Source organism: Heloderma suspectum, chromosome 5, assembly GCF_057233095.1.
Source record: "Heloderma suspectum isolate Gila_16-S chromosome 5, 16-S_ref, whole genome shotgun sequence".
Classification (NCBI taxonomy): Eukaryota; Metazoa; Chordata; class Lepidosauria; order Squamata; family Helodermatidae; genus Heloderma; species Heloderma suspectum.
In genome coordinates, this window is record NC_139462.1 from 184,910,053 (window position 1) to 184,924,530 (window position 14,478).

General features: G+C 46.1%; 1 protein-coding gene across 7 annotated transcripts in view; it reads right to left on the reverse strand.

The window, feature by feature from the left end:
* Positions 1–14,478, reverse strand: part of BZW2 (basic leucine zipper and W2 domains 2) — a 63,888-nt gene that overhangs the window by 18,098 nt on the left and 31,312 nt on the right. For all 7 annotated transcript variants that reach the window (XM_084858650.1, XM_084858646.1, XM_084858648.1 and 4 more), the window contains exons 6-7: positions 8,999–9,134; positions 882–991 (exon numbers count right to left, since the gene is read on the reverse strand). In XM_084858650.1, coding sequence (XP_084714776.1) covers positions 882–991; positions 8,999–9,134 — 246 coding nt within the window. The remainder of the gene's footprint in view (positions 1–881; positions 992–8,998; positions 9,135–14,478) is intronic.

Sequence of the window (14,478 nt, forward strand, 5' to 3'; positions counted from 1 at the left end):
TCCGGGGGGGGGGGGGTGTTAAACCCCCTCCTGTTTGTGTGTGTGTGTGTGTGTGTGTGTAATTCCACCCCCCACCCCCATGGGGGGAATTTTAAAATAATTGATTCAGTGGAATGTTTTTTTTTTCACTCCCCACTCTCCCTGCATGGGGAGAGGGTGGGGGGTAGAATTTTGCAAAAAAAACTGGGCAGAGGGAAGGTTTTTATATACACACCCCTCAGAGTACCACACTTATACAGATGTAAAGAAAACTAGCGCACATGGCTCCATGCTAGGTAGAACATTTAGTCTGGCCCTCAAAAGCCACCTTCTCCCATACGAGCCTGCTCAGATGTTAAGATTTTCCAGGGAGGGCCTTCTCTGGGTCCCACCACCGTCAGGAAAGGACATTTCTATTCAGGCAATCCTTTGGCATGTAAGCAGGTCTGCTGCTGAAGGGTTTTCTTAGCTGGTTGGCTGTGCTTTAATTTATTTGCTTTATGTGATGTTTTAATTAAGTTTAGTTTCAATCCCAATTTTATTATTGTTAGTCCCCTTGAGCATCATTTCTGGTGGAAAGGTTAGCTAAAATAAAAGGAAGGAAATCTTTAGAAAGGAGGTGCAGAGGGTGCTACTAGAGAGAAGGCCTTTTCAGCGATTGCAGCACTCCTTTTTGGTGTCAGGTGAGGACCTTTTAATTTTCCCAGGCTTTCCAAAGTTAAAATCTTTTAGAGCTTTAAAAACGTCTTTGCGCTAATGTCATCTCTTGTTGTTAATGTTAAGCAGTTGCTGTTATTCGTTTTAGACTTCATGTTTGTATTTTTATTTTTATAGTTTTATTTTTTTATTATTTGAAGACCAGAAGAGGAAGGAAGGTAGGAAGGAAGGAAGGAAATACTTACTAGCAACCTCTTGTCTAAGCTAGCTTTTCTTAAAGAGGAGGTAACTGAATTGGCATCTTTCTCTAGCATCCATGCTTTAAAAAGCTTGACAGCGAAAGAAGCTGCAATACCTAGAGAATACAAAAACAAAGTGAGAAAGAGTACTATAATCACCTTTCTAATCTCTCTAGAATTAGAAGGATTTACAAGAAGTGAGTTGGAAGTAAAAATAATTACCAGGGGGTGGATACCGATTACGAGTAAAGGTTTTTATAGACGCTTCACATATTATTCCAGACCTCTGCTCTGTACCTAATAAAACCACAGTGTTTCAAGTGTATATAACAATGTGTGCCAGGCCAGGGAAGCAAGGCCAAAAGTACTCGTTCACAATGTTTCCATGACATATGCAAGTTCAGATATATAACATATGGGCCGCAAATGGCTATGCTTTGGTAGATACACCACATGGATCTAACATATCTGTTCAACCTGTAATGCAAGTGGCAGGTATGCCTTAAACCCCCTACGGTTATATAGGGTTACACAGATATGACAAGGACGTAGAGCAGGGATTCCCAACACGGTGCCTGCAGGGACCTCTGAGGGTGCTTACGAAACTCACCAGTCATAGGATCATGGAATAGTAGGGTTGGAAGGGGCCTACAAGGCCATCGAGTCCAACCCCCTGCTTAGTGCAGGAATCTAAGTCAGAGCATCCCCGACAGATGGCTATCCAGCCTCGTCTTGAATGCCTCCAGTGTGGGAGAGCCCACCACCTCCCTAGGTAATTGGTTCCATTGTCGTATTGCTCTAACAGTCAGGAAGTTTTCCTTGATGTTCAGCTGGAATCTGGCTTCCTGTCCCTTGAGCCCATTATTCCATGTAAAAAACTTGGAAAACCTTAGGACAGTCTTTCTCTCCCTTTCTAGTTTAGAGATGTGAAGGCCCAGAAAAACCCCCAGACAATATGGGGGGGGGCACGAAAGTTTTTTTCCCCTTTTTTTCCTCCAAGGACCATTTTTGTTTTTTCTAAAAAAATTGGAAAAATTGAACAGCGTTGGATTATGAAAATTTTCTTTTAGAATTTAAGACAAGGTGTTTACCAAGCCATTACTCCCCTCCCCGCAAATGACTTCTAAAAACTATGTAATAAGACTTTTATGGAAAGACTAGAGATGTAAAATGTCTGGTTGTAATGAGCCATGGGGAAAAAGGTTTTGTAATCCTCTCCGTGAGATTCTCAGCATAGTTACTTCTTCCATTTCTTATTAAAATTATTGATCCAATGCATCTCTCTTACTGATAGACATTTCGGGATGCTCCAAGTCATGCTCAGTTTTCCACTGTGTGAATAGAGTCACCATATCACAATATGGAATTAAATGTACATTCTTGACAGTTTGGGTTTTGTTCTACTGAGCCCTGTGTTTCTGAACTTGTCTTTCTCTCCCTCCAGTTCTTCCTGCTTCTTCTGGCTTCTAGGATGATTCAAATGTTTCAGGGAGTACTTGCTGAAGTTCCTTCTGGTCAGACATAAACTAGGAACTTAAAATATGTTATGTATAACTTGGTTTACTCATAAAATTAATCATGTTTGGTATATTAAATTTTAAAAGTATAGTTTATTCAGACAATAATTAAAAAGTTACTAATTGAGTCCACTCTTTAAAGTTTTAAAATATAATGATAACTTTATGAGCAAATCATGTTATACATAATATAACTTTAGAAACAGAAAGGCTGCTTTATGTTCCTAAAGCAGCCTTCCTCAACCTGGTGCCCTACCAGGTTGAGGCCACTGTAGTTTTGGAAGGCTGTCCTAAAGCAATGAATTACATCTGTAAAAAGTGCTAAAAATGTCTTATTTTTCAATTTTTCCCAAAATTTCAATAATTTTCCAGAGAAAACAGGGGGAGGGAACAGTTCCCCCCCACCATGGCTTCAAAATATCTGGAAATTTTACACCTCCATTCTATTCACGCTATTTCTATCTCCCCTCCCCCCGCTCTTTATTTATTTATTCATTTCATTTCTATACCGCCCAATAGCCGAAGCTCTTTAGTTCCCTGTTTCTCCCCTTCCCAGCCTCTAGCCTTGCTCTTTGTCTCCCCTCTACCTCTTCACTTTGGTATTTCCTCCTGCCTCCCAGCCAACCTCTAGCCTCACTATTCCACCCCCTCCCCACCTGCATCTCTACAGCTCACTTTTGACTAGCCAGGCCCCTACGGCAGCCATGATATGACTAGCCACATCCTCCGTGGGAGCCATTCTGTGGTGGTGCCCACAGCAGTTTCTCAAATTCCCAAATGTGCGCACAGGTCCAAAAAGGTTGGGCACCCCTGACATAGAGCAATCTTTAGTACTTTAGACGTGACTAAACATTTGGGTGGGCAAATGTCATATTCCACAATACCACAGTAAAGAAGAGAGAATGAGAACGTATGTCTTATTTGGGCAAACGCAGGATCCAGGCACCTGAGTTACCATGGCTATCATCTGTTGATACCGACTACCATGTTTTGTCATACTTTCAATCTTTTCCATATAAGAATGGCACAAAGCACAACAAAAAGCTACATGGAGGTCATAAGGTTTTATTTTGGTTTTGAACTGGAAGAGGCTTTTCATTGAGCTATCTACCACTGGGATGCACCCCATATGCAGTCTGAGCTCCTAAGCACGTGTGAAGAAATCAGTGGGACTTATTTAGAAGTTAAATTCCTTAGGAAACGGGTGTAAGATTAATGATTCCTTTAGATGGATTAAAAAATTCTTAAGGAATAATTAATTTTTAATTCCTAAACATTATTTAGCTTTGACACACACACACACCACCCTGAATTGGCCCTGAATAAGCCACCCTGGCCTGGGAGAGCCAGGGCCTGCAGGAGAAGCCACCACCACCAGGGAAGAGGCGTGCCTGCTGGTGCTGGGCCTGCCGCCGCCGCCGCCACCACCACCAGGCCTTCCCTGCAGACTTCTGTCTGGTAGACCGCCAGTCCCTGCAGGACCAGGCCCCCAGGTACCGAGCCAGCTGTGCTGCTTCCACCTGCCCCTCCCTGGAGGGGCTACACAAGCTGGCTGGCTGAGGTGGCCTGGGAGAGCCAGGGCCTGCAGGAGAAGCCACCACCATCAGGGAAGAGGTGCGCCTGCTGCTGCTGCTGCCGCCGCCGCCACCACCACCACCACCACCAGGCCTTCCCTGTGGACTCCTGCCTGGCATTATTTTTAAGGGGATTTTAATTTTTTTTTTAATTGTTTGTTGTTGTTGTTGGTTTTCTGGGGAATTTTGTTGTGTTTTTAGGGGTGGGTAGCCTGCCTGATAGGCTGGAGCGAGGGGGCATGCGTCCACCTGATGGAGGCAGTGGAGGGAGTGTTGGCGGCCAGAACATACTGAGGCTGGGCGGCAGGCGCTGGCGGAGCGCTAGGGGCAGGCCGTGCCAGATAAGGGGAACAAGGGAGAGATGTGTAGTATCTGTGCCCTGCTCCGGGCCTGTCCAGAGCCAAAGGATGGCTGGGGGAGGCGTGACCCCATCTTCTGGCCTTCGTTTGCTCCTCTGCAATGCCAGGTCTGTTACCCAGAAAACCTCCCTCATCCATGACATGATCCTGGATGAGGGTGCAGACCTGGCATGTATTACGGAGACCTGGCTGGCCGAGGCTGCTGCTCCAACCCTTGCAGCCATGTGTCCAGCTGGATTTTCATATGCACAGCAGCCGAGGGCTGGGGATCGGGGAGGGGGAGTGGCTGTTATCTACCGAGAGTCCTTGGGCTTCACCAGACCCCCTCTCCGGGAGACCAAGGTTGCTGAGTGCATGTACCGGAGGTTGGGCCCAAAGGGCAGTCTGGGGATTCTACTCGTGTACCTTTCACCCCGCTGCACGACTGACTCCCTGGCCGAGGTGCTTGAGGTGGTCTCTGATGTGCGTGCACAGTCCCCTAACTTATTGGTGTTGGGGGACTTCAACGTACATTCGGAGGCCATCCTCACAGGAGCACCTCGGGACGTCATGGAGACCATGGCCTCCTGGGAGCTGCACCATATTCTAACTGGGCCCACCCATGTAGCCGGTCATGCACTAGACCTTGTGTTTGTTTCTAGAGAAGCGGGGAGTGATCCGGAAGTCGGGGGTATATCCACCACCCCCTTGTCATGGTCAGATCACTATCTGGTGACGTTGGACTTCTCGGTTCCACAACCCCTCCGCAGGGGTGGAGGACCCATTAAAATGGTCCACCCCAGGCATCTTATGGATCCAAATGGATTCCTGAACGTGCTTGGGGATTCTCTGGGGCACGTCAACGGCCACTCGGTCGAGACCCTGGTGGGTGGCTGGAATGCCACAATCACTGGGGCATTAGATCAGGTGGCTCCGAAACGCCCTCTCCCCCTGAACAGGGCTCGGACTGCACCATGGTTCAATCCGTGGTTACGAGCTCTGAAACAGGAGGTGAGACGGCTAGAGTACCGTTGACGGAAGTCTCGCTCCAAAGACGATCAGACACGGGCTAGAGCTGTATCTTCAGCCTATCACGTGGCGGTGAAGGCAGCAAAAAAGGAATATTATGCTGCCTCTATCACGTCTGCAGAGTGCTGTCCCAGGAGACTGTTCCAAGTGGTCCGGAGCCTGGTCGGTCCTGTGGCTCCTGAACCACTGGAGCATTCTAAGGTCTCCTGTGAGGCCTTGGCAAGGCACTTTGCAGATAAAATTGATCAGATTACGTGTGTTACTCTGCACGCTGTGGATACAGTTAGTGAGCAAGAGGCGGCCTGTGGCAAACCGGTTTTGTGGGATCGGTTCCAGCTTCTTCCTCCTGATGAAGTGGACAAGGTGCTTTCATCTGTAAGGCCGACCACCTGCTTACTTGATCCTTGCCCATCTTGGCTCATTATGGGCTGCAGAGAGAGACTGGGTGAGGGGATCAGGGCAGTGGTGAACGCCTCCCTTGAGGAGGGAGTGATGCCATCAGCCCTCAAGGAGGCAGTGATAAGACCGCTCTTAAAGAAACCCTCCTTGGATCCTCAAGTTCTGAACAACTTTCGCCCAGTCTCAAATCTGCCATTTTTGGGCAAGGTGATTGAGCGGGTGGTGGTGGTGCAGTTGAAGGCACACTTGGAAGAAACTGATTATCTAGACCCATTTTAGTCAGGTTTCAGGCTTGGGCATGGGACAGAAACGGCCTTGGTCGCCTTGGTAGATGATATGAGGAGGGCTCTGGATAGGGGTGCATGTTCCTTCCTTGTTCTCCTTGACCTCTCAGTGGCTTTTGATACCGTTGATGACAGTATCCTCCTGGACCGCCTGGAGGGGTTGGGCATTGGAGACACCGTATTGCGGTGGTTCCGGTCCTTCCTCTCCGGCAGGTACCAGAGGGTAGCACTGGGAGAGGAGGTTTCGGACCTGTGGCCGCACACTTGTGGGGTGCCACAGGGTTCCATCCTCTCCCCGATGCTATTTAATACCTATGTGAAGCCGCTGGGGGCTATTATCAGGAGGTTTGGGGTGCGGTGTCATCAATATGCAGATGACACACAGCTCTACCTCTCATTCAAATCTTCACCAAAGTTGGCCGTAGAATCCCTGTCCAAATGTCTGGAGATGGTGAGTGGCTGGATGGGGAGGAATAAGCTGAAGCTGAACCCTGACAAGACCAAGGTACTTTTGGTGGGAGACAAGAGGAGGCTGGGGGATGTTGACCTGGTGTTGAATGGGGTATGGCTACCCTTGAAAAACCAGGTCTGCAGCCTGGGGGTCATATTGGACTCCCAGCTGTCCATGGAGGCTCAGGTGTCAGCTGTGAGCTGGACAGCACTGTATCAACTCTATCTGATACGGCGGCTGCGCCCTTCCTTCCCGACCATCTGCTCCCATTGGTAGTACATGCCCTGGTCTCCTCTCGTTTAGACTACTGTAATGCGCTCTACGTGGGGTTACCCTTGAAGACGGTTCAGAAGCTGCAGCTGGTACAGAATGCGGCGGCTCGCCTGATTAAAGGCAGCTGCCGGCGAGATCACATCACTCCAGTGCTGAAGGAGTTGCACTGGTTACCAGTTGTTTTCCTGGCCAAATTCAAGGTGTTGGTTTTGACTTTTAAAACTCTATATGGTTCCAGCCCAGCCTATCTTAAGGAGCGCCTCCAGCAACACCAGACAGGCCGCTTAACAAGATCAGCCTCGGATGGCCTTCTCTCTGTCCCATCAGCCAGGACAGCTAGACTGGTGGGGACGAGGGAGAGGGCCTTTTCTGTGGTGGCCCCCACTCTGTGGAACTCCCTCCCTAGGGAATTCCGCCATGCCCCCTCTTTAATGAGCTTCCGCTGTGCATTAAAAACGTGGTTGTTCAGACAGGCATTTGGGGTGGGTTAGGGTATTTTAGAAAATGTTTTTATTGTAGAATTTTATTGTTTTAAACTGTTTTATTGTACGCTGTACATCGCCCAGAGTGGCTGGGTGACCAGCCAGATGGGCGATTAATAAATTTAATAATAAATAAAATAAAAAATTGTTTAGGATGCTACGTTCAAACTGAAACTTTGGGGAACGGGAAGAAAGTACAACAGGCTAAAAATAGGCAACTGAGTGTATCCAAAAGAGCGTCTCTTCTGAGCGTGCATGAGTGATTTCAAAGGTGGTGGTAGACTTACAAATCACAACATGTTCACTGAAAACATCTTTCCAAAATGGTGCCCACTCATCCTTGGTATCTATTTTGTGCACCGCGAGCCTCCCATTGACATCTTGCCCAGCTATACAACCCCATTTTCAAAATGAGTGGGGACAAGTCCAGTGTGCCACCAGGTCATTTTGGCAGCCCAGTTAGCTCAATTCTGGCTTGAGTGAAAAGAGAGCTGCCCAAAGGAGGCGGGGGCAGGAGAGCTTCTGACTGGCCTGCTTTGAATGTTCCTTTCTCTTGGAACTCTGGCAGGAATAGATAAGCAGCTGTGCTAGCAACTAGGAAGATCAGCAGTAGATGTTGCCATGTTCTTTGCGCACGGGACATGAAATAGCAAGCTGCTATCCACAATTAGATATTTGTGTGGTTCTCTTCCCCATCTTTATCCATGGTTGTGGTGGGCAGGCGAGTTGTTTTTCTCCCTGATTTCCCTTTCCATAATGGATTCCATGGATCCAAGTGAAGAACATAATGATGGCCATGCCCCCTCTCCCAATCCAGACACTCTCTTGCCCCCATTGTACTCTGGGAAAAGCAATCCCTACTGTGTCTTACCCCTCATTCTTAAGAGCACCCAAAGATCTTTTAAAGAAGAGTAAATTGCCTGGGTTCCCCAATGAGCATTGGGCTGTGCTGGGATGGGGCACGGAAGAGCTCTGGTCATCTCCTCCACTAGTTTGGTAACATTTGTTTGCCTCTTGGGCTTCACCAAAGGCCAAACTACACACTAAAGCTATTTGCATTTGTAAAAATAATGTGCTTAGAACTTTCAGCACCTCTCTTAGCAAGAAGCAGCCATGAAGGCCTCAATCTGGATCAAAACTGCAGTGTAAAGATGACCTTTAAGGGGGGGGGGATTAAACCCCTCTATCCTGCTCTTGAGGTCCTGATTCAGATCACCACCACCTCTGACAGCTGCTTCTTGATAAGAAAGTAGCATTGCCCAGCCCTAAGCACTTCATATAAAAATGCAATTTCCATAGCATGTAGTTTTGGCCCTTAGGTTAAGGCGTTCAAGACTGCTTCTTTGAATGATCTATTTCCTCATTTTTACTCTACTGATAAGACAGCTTTCCCTTTGCTTGTTCTAAAAAGGTTTGAAAATATTATTTATTATTATTCGTTATTAAACAGCAGTATTTAGAAAACACCTTTCAGAATAGGTTTACAAGGCAGACTTCATAATATCCAACGTAAATCCTATTAGCACAGTATTTAAAAAAACGAATTAACTAATAAAGTTAGTAAAAATAGCAATAAAACAATTTCCAAATGCATGGCAGAATAAGCTGTTTGCATCTTAGGTTGTTTCCAAAAGGAAGGCCAGGGAAGAGAAATGAGCTTCTGAGGGAAGAGCAGTTCCAGGACCACAACAAATGAGGCCTTGCTCTTGATAAAGTTCTCTCCCAAGAGGAGGTAAGGTACTTTTATAGGCAACACACTGCTAAGATAAAGGTTACCTTCTTTGACAATGTTGTCAGTGAAAAGGCTTGTTAAAATGGTAGCAGGAAGTGTCCCATTGGCTAGCAAGATTCCAGTGAGCATTGCCAATTTTGTCTGCTCCGTTTCAGAAAAGGCTTTAAGGAATAACAGGAGCTGTGAAGAGAGATACTTTTTTAAAGTATTTAAACATTACCTACCACACACACAAACATAAAGGTTCATTGATGTGACTAGCAATCCTAAATATATGAGCTCAGAGCTATCCAGACCTAGCCTAGGATTCTGAAATGTTCAGCACTCAGTTAGAGCCAGGGGCCTGAAAGGAGGGCTTGCTTATGGCTAATGTGAGAAATAAAGAAATAATCCCTTTGGTATGCGTACTGTGTCTTTCCCCCAAGGAACCACAAGCAGACTCCACATATCTGGGATTACGGCTTCTATGAAGGGTTAACTTCTCATGTTAAAATATGTCACTTCACAGTTCAACTGCTTGATTGGGGAACAAATGGGCTACTTAACTGAATTAAAGTTAGCTGGTGAAGCACCATGAAAGTCATGCTTCTGAGAGAGGCATACAGAGTGCAGAAAGAATACCATGAGGGGGGCCCAGGTGGTGCCTTAACCTACTGATGTACTTTGTGGTAGGATGCTTCAGGATTGGACCATGTTTTGTAAAGGCATGTCTTATTCCTGAGCCCAACTATTACAAAAACTGGGCATTTTTAAAAATGGAACTTGATATACAGCAAATTGAAGGAAGAGCTTCATGGTGAAGATGTTGGTTAGCTTCCCAGCATATTTATTATTTTATTTATTTAAAGTGGTTTTATTCTGCTCCTCAGCCAAAAAGGTTCCTGGAGCAACCTGAATGCAATCAGTAAAACACGACAGTCCCTGCCTGCAGGCTTACAATCTAAAAAGAGATGACATGCAAGGAACAAGGGATGGGAAGGGGGGGGGGGAATTAAATAGTCTTTCAGCAGGGCTGGTGGAACAGTTCCTCTTCCCCTCTCATATTCCTATGTACAGCCAGCCTGCTGGAATGGCTGCTGGTGGTGACAGTTACAAATATAGCTCATATACTTTGCAAGTATAGGTCAGTAGGAGAGGGCAAGTCTTCTTAAGAAAAGGAAATTAAGGGCACAATCACCAGTTATGGATAGGGATGTTGGAGAAATCTGCAAAGGAATCAAATGAGTTTGGAATTCTATGAATCCAACCCATGGATTCTGCAGCAGACCAGCTCTTCCAGAGCTGCATGGATTCCGTAGACATACAGACTTTTTTTTTTTTTTTAACTTTCCGCATTTTTATACAAATTCAGTTGTAGAAAAATACGTCAAACAAAAAAATACCGCACAAAAATGCACATTTTCCACCATAGGCCAAAACATAAAAATGTGCATTTTGTGGGGATATGCACATTTTCACAAGTTCAAATTTGCGCAAATTCGGGAAATTGGAAAAAATCAGATTCTGTCAATGAGCGTACGACAGAACGAAAGGCCCCCGACAATCAACGAAACGCAAACAGAACGGACTTCCAAGCCGTTCAACTCAAGAGTGTGTCAGTCTCCACCGCTCAAAGTAAGATGCTCCTACCTCTCTCTCTCTCTCTCACACACACACACACACACTAACTCACTCAGACTGCCATCTGAATTTGTCTATGTATAAGAATACTTGACAGAAGTCAGGTACCTTGCCATCCTACTTGCCTCAGAGATGACTACCACAATGTAAACAACATCCGAATTTCTGGCGTAAGGCCACACTAGGATGTCTTTGTATTCATATAGGAGATAATTTTCTTTTGTTCAAAGGGTTATTGGTTCCTTACTCAACTGTTAGACATAGCCTGAATTAGCTTCTGGGGTGGGGTGGGGAGATCCAGTTCTAATTAACCCACTTAGAAGCCATCAAAAACGAGCATGGTGTTCAGCTTCAAGGTGTTATTACCACCAGCAGCTTGCACAACTGATTGTTTTCAGAGCTCTTCCCTTCCTATCACCATTACAGTTTTGGTTATCAGCTCTATAGGGGAGGCCTTAGAACACTGGTGTGTTTCAGAATAATGTTGACTTCCCACCCACTGAGCCCCAATTTGCCCACTGTTAGACAATCTGGATTTAATTACATATATGGTATGAGCAGAGTTTGGGTTTATGAAAATCAGCATGCCTAATTTTTACTTCCAGTGCCACAACTGAACTCCTAGTTTTTGCAGCAGGAGTTTTAAGTAGCTGAATAATCACAGCAGCATGTCTAGCACTAGTTTCTCTAAACTAGAAAGCCTGAGTGGAAGCTCATTGTCTCTACAATTTCTTTCACTATAGGAAGTTCAAAATTGGCTGCAAAGACTCCCTTCAGCAAAACTTCAGTGTAACCTGTAATCTAATGTTACATGCCTCAGTAACATTTATTAGCTCTTTGTTGTTGTTGCTTGAGTGATAAGGAAGGAAACCTAGCTAATTCTTATTGGATTTGGTGCTAAGGAGACGTTTGGGAGAAGGGAATCTGTGCAGGTAGAGAAAGCTGCCTTAGATTGAGTCTGTCCAATGGACCATCCAGCTGAGTACTGTCTACATTGACTGGAAGTTGTTCTCCAGAGGTTTCAGACATGAGTAAGAACATAAGAAGAGCCACGCTGGATCAGACCAAGGGTCCATCTAGCCCAGCATTCTGTGCACACAGTGGCCAACCAGCTGCCACGGGAAACCCACAAGCAGGACACAACTGCAACAGCCCCCCCCCCCATGTTCCCCAGCAACTGGTGTACATAAGCATATCGCCTCTGCTACTGGAGGTAGCACATAGCCATCAGAACTAGTAGGCATTGACAGACTTCTCCTCCAGGAATTTGTCTAACCTCCTTTTAGAGCCATCCATGTTGGTGGCCATCACTACATCTTGTGGTAGCGAATTCCATAGTTTGACTATGTGCTGTGTGAGTCTTACTCAGCCTTCCCAGGGATTGAACCTGGGACCTTTTGCATAGAAAGCTTGTGCTCTGAGCTTCAGGGCCCTTTCCCAAATTCAAGGCATGCCGAAGGCTTGCAAGCAACCCCTTCCAGATTATGGTTTAAGTGCTTCTTTGTGTTGTGAGCTTTCAGAAGCAATAGCCTATTCATCAGATGTAAATAGACAGATGTGGCAGTAATATATACTCATGGGATGAGCTAGACTGAAGTAATAGAGAAAGAGAAGGAAGATGTATACACACGTTCAAGAGGATTACTTCTCTTTGACCCAGATTATTTACTTAATGTTGATCAGAATGAATACACAGCCACACATGTGCGGGGCTATAACCAACTGGGAAACATGGTTCTGTACATGTTGCCATTCCAGACACAGATCACATTATATAACATGACCTTGGTTGACTAGGGATGGGATGCAACAGATACCATATGCATACACCAGCCTTCTCCAACCTGGTGCCCTCCAGATGTTTTGGACTATAATTCCTGACCATTTCCCATGCTGGGTGGGACTGATGGGAGGTGGATGTCCAAAACATCTGGAGGGAGCCAGGTTGGAGAAAGTTGGCATACACCCTTTAATTCAGAACGTATCACATATTTACTAGTTTTAAAAGGAATCTAAAAAGTATACCACTTTTTACTTTTCCTACGAAGCCTTCAATAGATTCCAAGCCCAGTGTTAAAATAAACTTGCATCTATGTACACTGAGCACAGTTTGCCACAACTGTGCTAAACACCATTAACAATCAAACGTCCCCCGATGAAGAGGGCGGAGGTGGAAAGGGAAAAGAGTAGCTTGAATGAGCAGAAGTGCTTTCTGTACTTGAAACAGAATGAGTCAGTATTACTCAGAGCAAAAGATTATTGTAATTAACAGTAAAGTTAAACTTAGGAAGTGCGGGGAGCTGCACGTAACCAAATGTACAAAGCACTTGGCATCAGTTAAAAAGATACTCTGCTAAGCCCTCACTCTACCAGCGTATATGCAGAACAGCACACTGTGCATTTGTTATTTCATTCATTGTAAGAGGAAGGCTATGGCAGCAATGGCTTGAAGACACCTTCAGGGTCCTATGACATCTTCGTTGTTCCCCTTGCAAAGGACAACCCTTGCAAAATTCCTCATCGTGCTTTGAAGTTTGCCTGCAGCAGTGTCCCATGGCGTAAGAGCATTGTGCTGTAGTGGTGAGAGTGCTGGCAGTCATCCAGCACGAGGGTGGTTAATAAGCTAGGGTAACTTGTTAACCACCTCCGTGCATGCTGGTCGTGTGCCGGCTCATTTCCCTAATTACCCTCACTGGGCACAGCTTCTTTGTTACATGTGAACCCGGTGAGAGTGGATGTCCTATTTCAAAGACTGAGTCCTCTGTCGGCATGTGTTTTTAAAACACATGACTTCCTCTAACTGGGAGTCCTGCCAGCAGAGACGCTTCAAGGTTGCTGGTAGTGATGAACAGCAATAAGGTGCACCACCAAGGAACAGCTCGTTAAGCAGTTCACGAAATCCAAGCAACGGAGACACAGATGCGAAGTCAGATCCAGTCCGAGGTCCAGTTCAAGAAATGCAGTTCAGGTCAGGAATTCAGGATACACGAAGCACGCAAGAATAAGGACAGCAGATAAAGACCGTGTTGACAGTGACGGTTTGACTGGCCTTGCTGGTTTTTATAAAGGCTCTAGCCTAGACATGCCGAACTTCCAGCTCATTAGAGAGCTGTCCAGAGAAGCTGGCAATATAAGGACCGCATTCACATAGCTGAGTTCCTGGCCTGCAACCGGGTGCTCCTCCTAAGGGGCTGGGATTGCTCTCTGTGCTTCATATGTTGTCTTTCATGAGGGCTGGGTGGATGCTTCACTTCTGGCTCAGAATCCAAACTGTCTGGGGTAGGAGGAGGCAGAGGAGGGAGGCCTCCACTGCACATTCCAGAGGGTCCTGTCTCCTCTTCAGCTGCACATTCAACTCTGGAGATGCTGCTGCTGGATCATTCTCAGGGGGAAAAGAGCCTTTGAGCTCAGGTAAACCAAGTTCCTCCTCCAAGGAGGACTCCTTGGACGTGAGGAGTATGACAGTGGCTGGTTAACAAACCACCCAGCAAGCCTACAACAGACCATGGGTTCTGGGTGATTTGTTAACCAACCCAGCCATCCACCCTCGCCCATAACAATAAACAGTGCCTGGAGAGGGTCATAAGGGAAATTGGGCAGCATACGCCAAGCACGCAGAGGAGTGGTTAATAAGTATTAACCACCTGTGCGTGTGCGAACCTGGTCCTTGACTCTCCTTCCTCACAGAGTTGTTGTGGGGATAAATGGAGAGGAGGAGGATCATGCAAGCCGCCTTAGGTTCTTTGGAGGGAAAAAGGAGGGATATAAATGTAATAATAAATAAATAGTGGTGGACAAACAAACACTGACATTGTCCTTACCTCTCAGATCTAAAGGGGGAGCAGGATAGGGAGAAGTGGCAAGAGCATGGCCAGGACTAGCAGTAGGGGAGACTCCATAATGG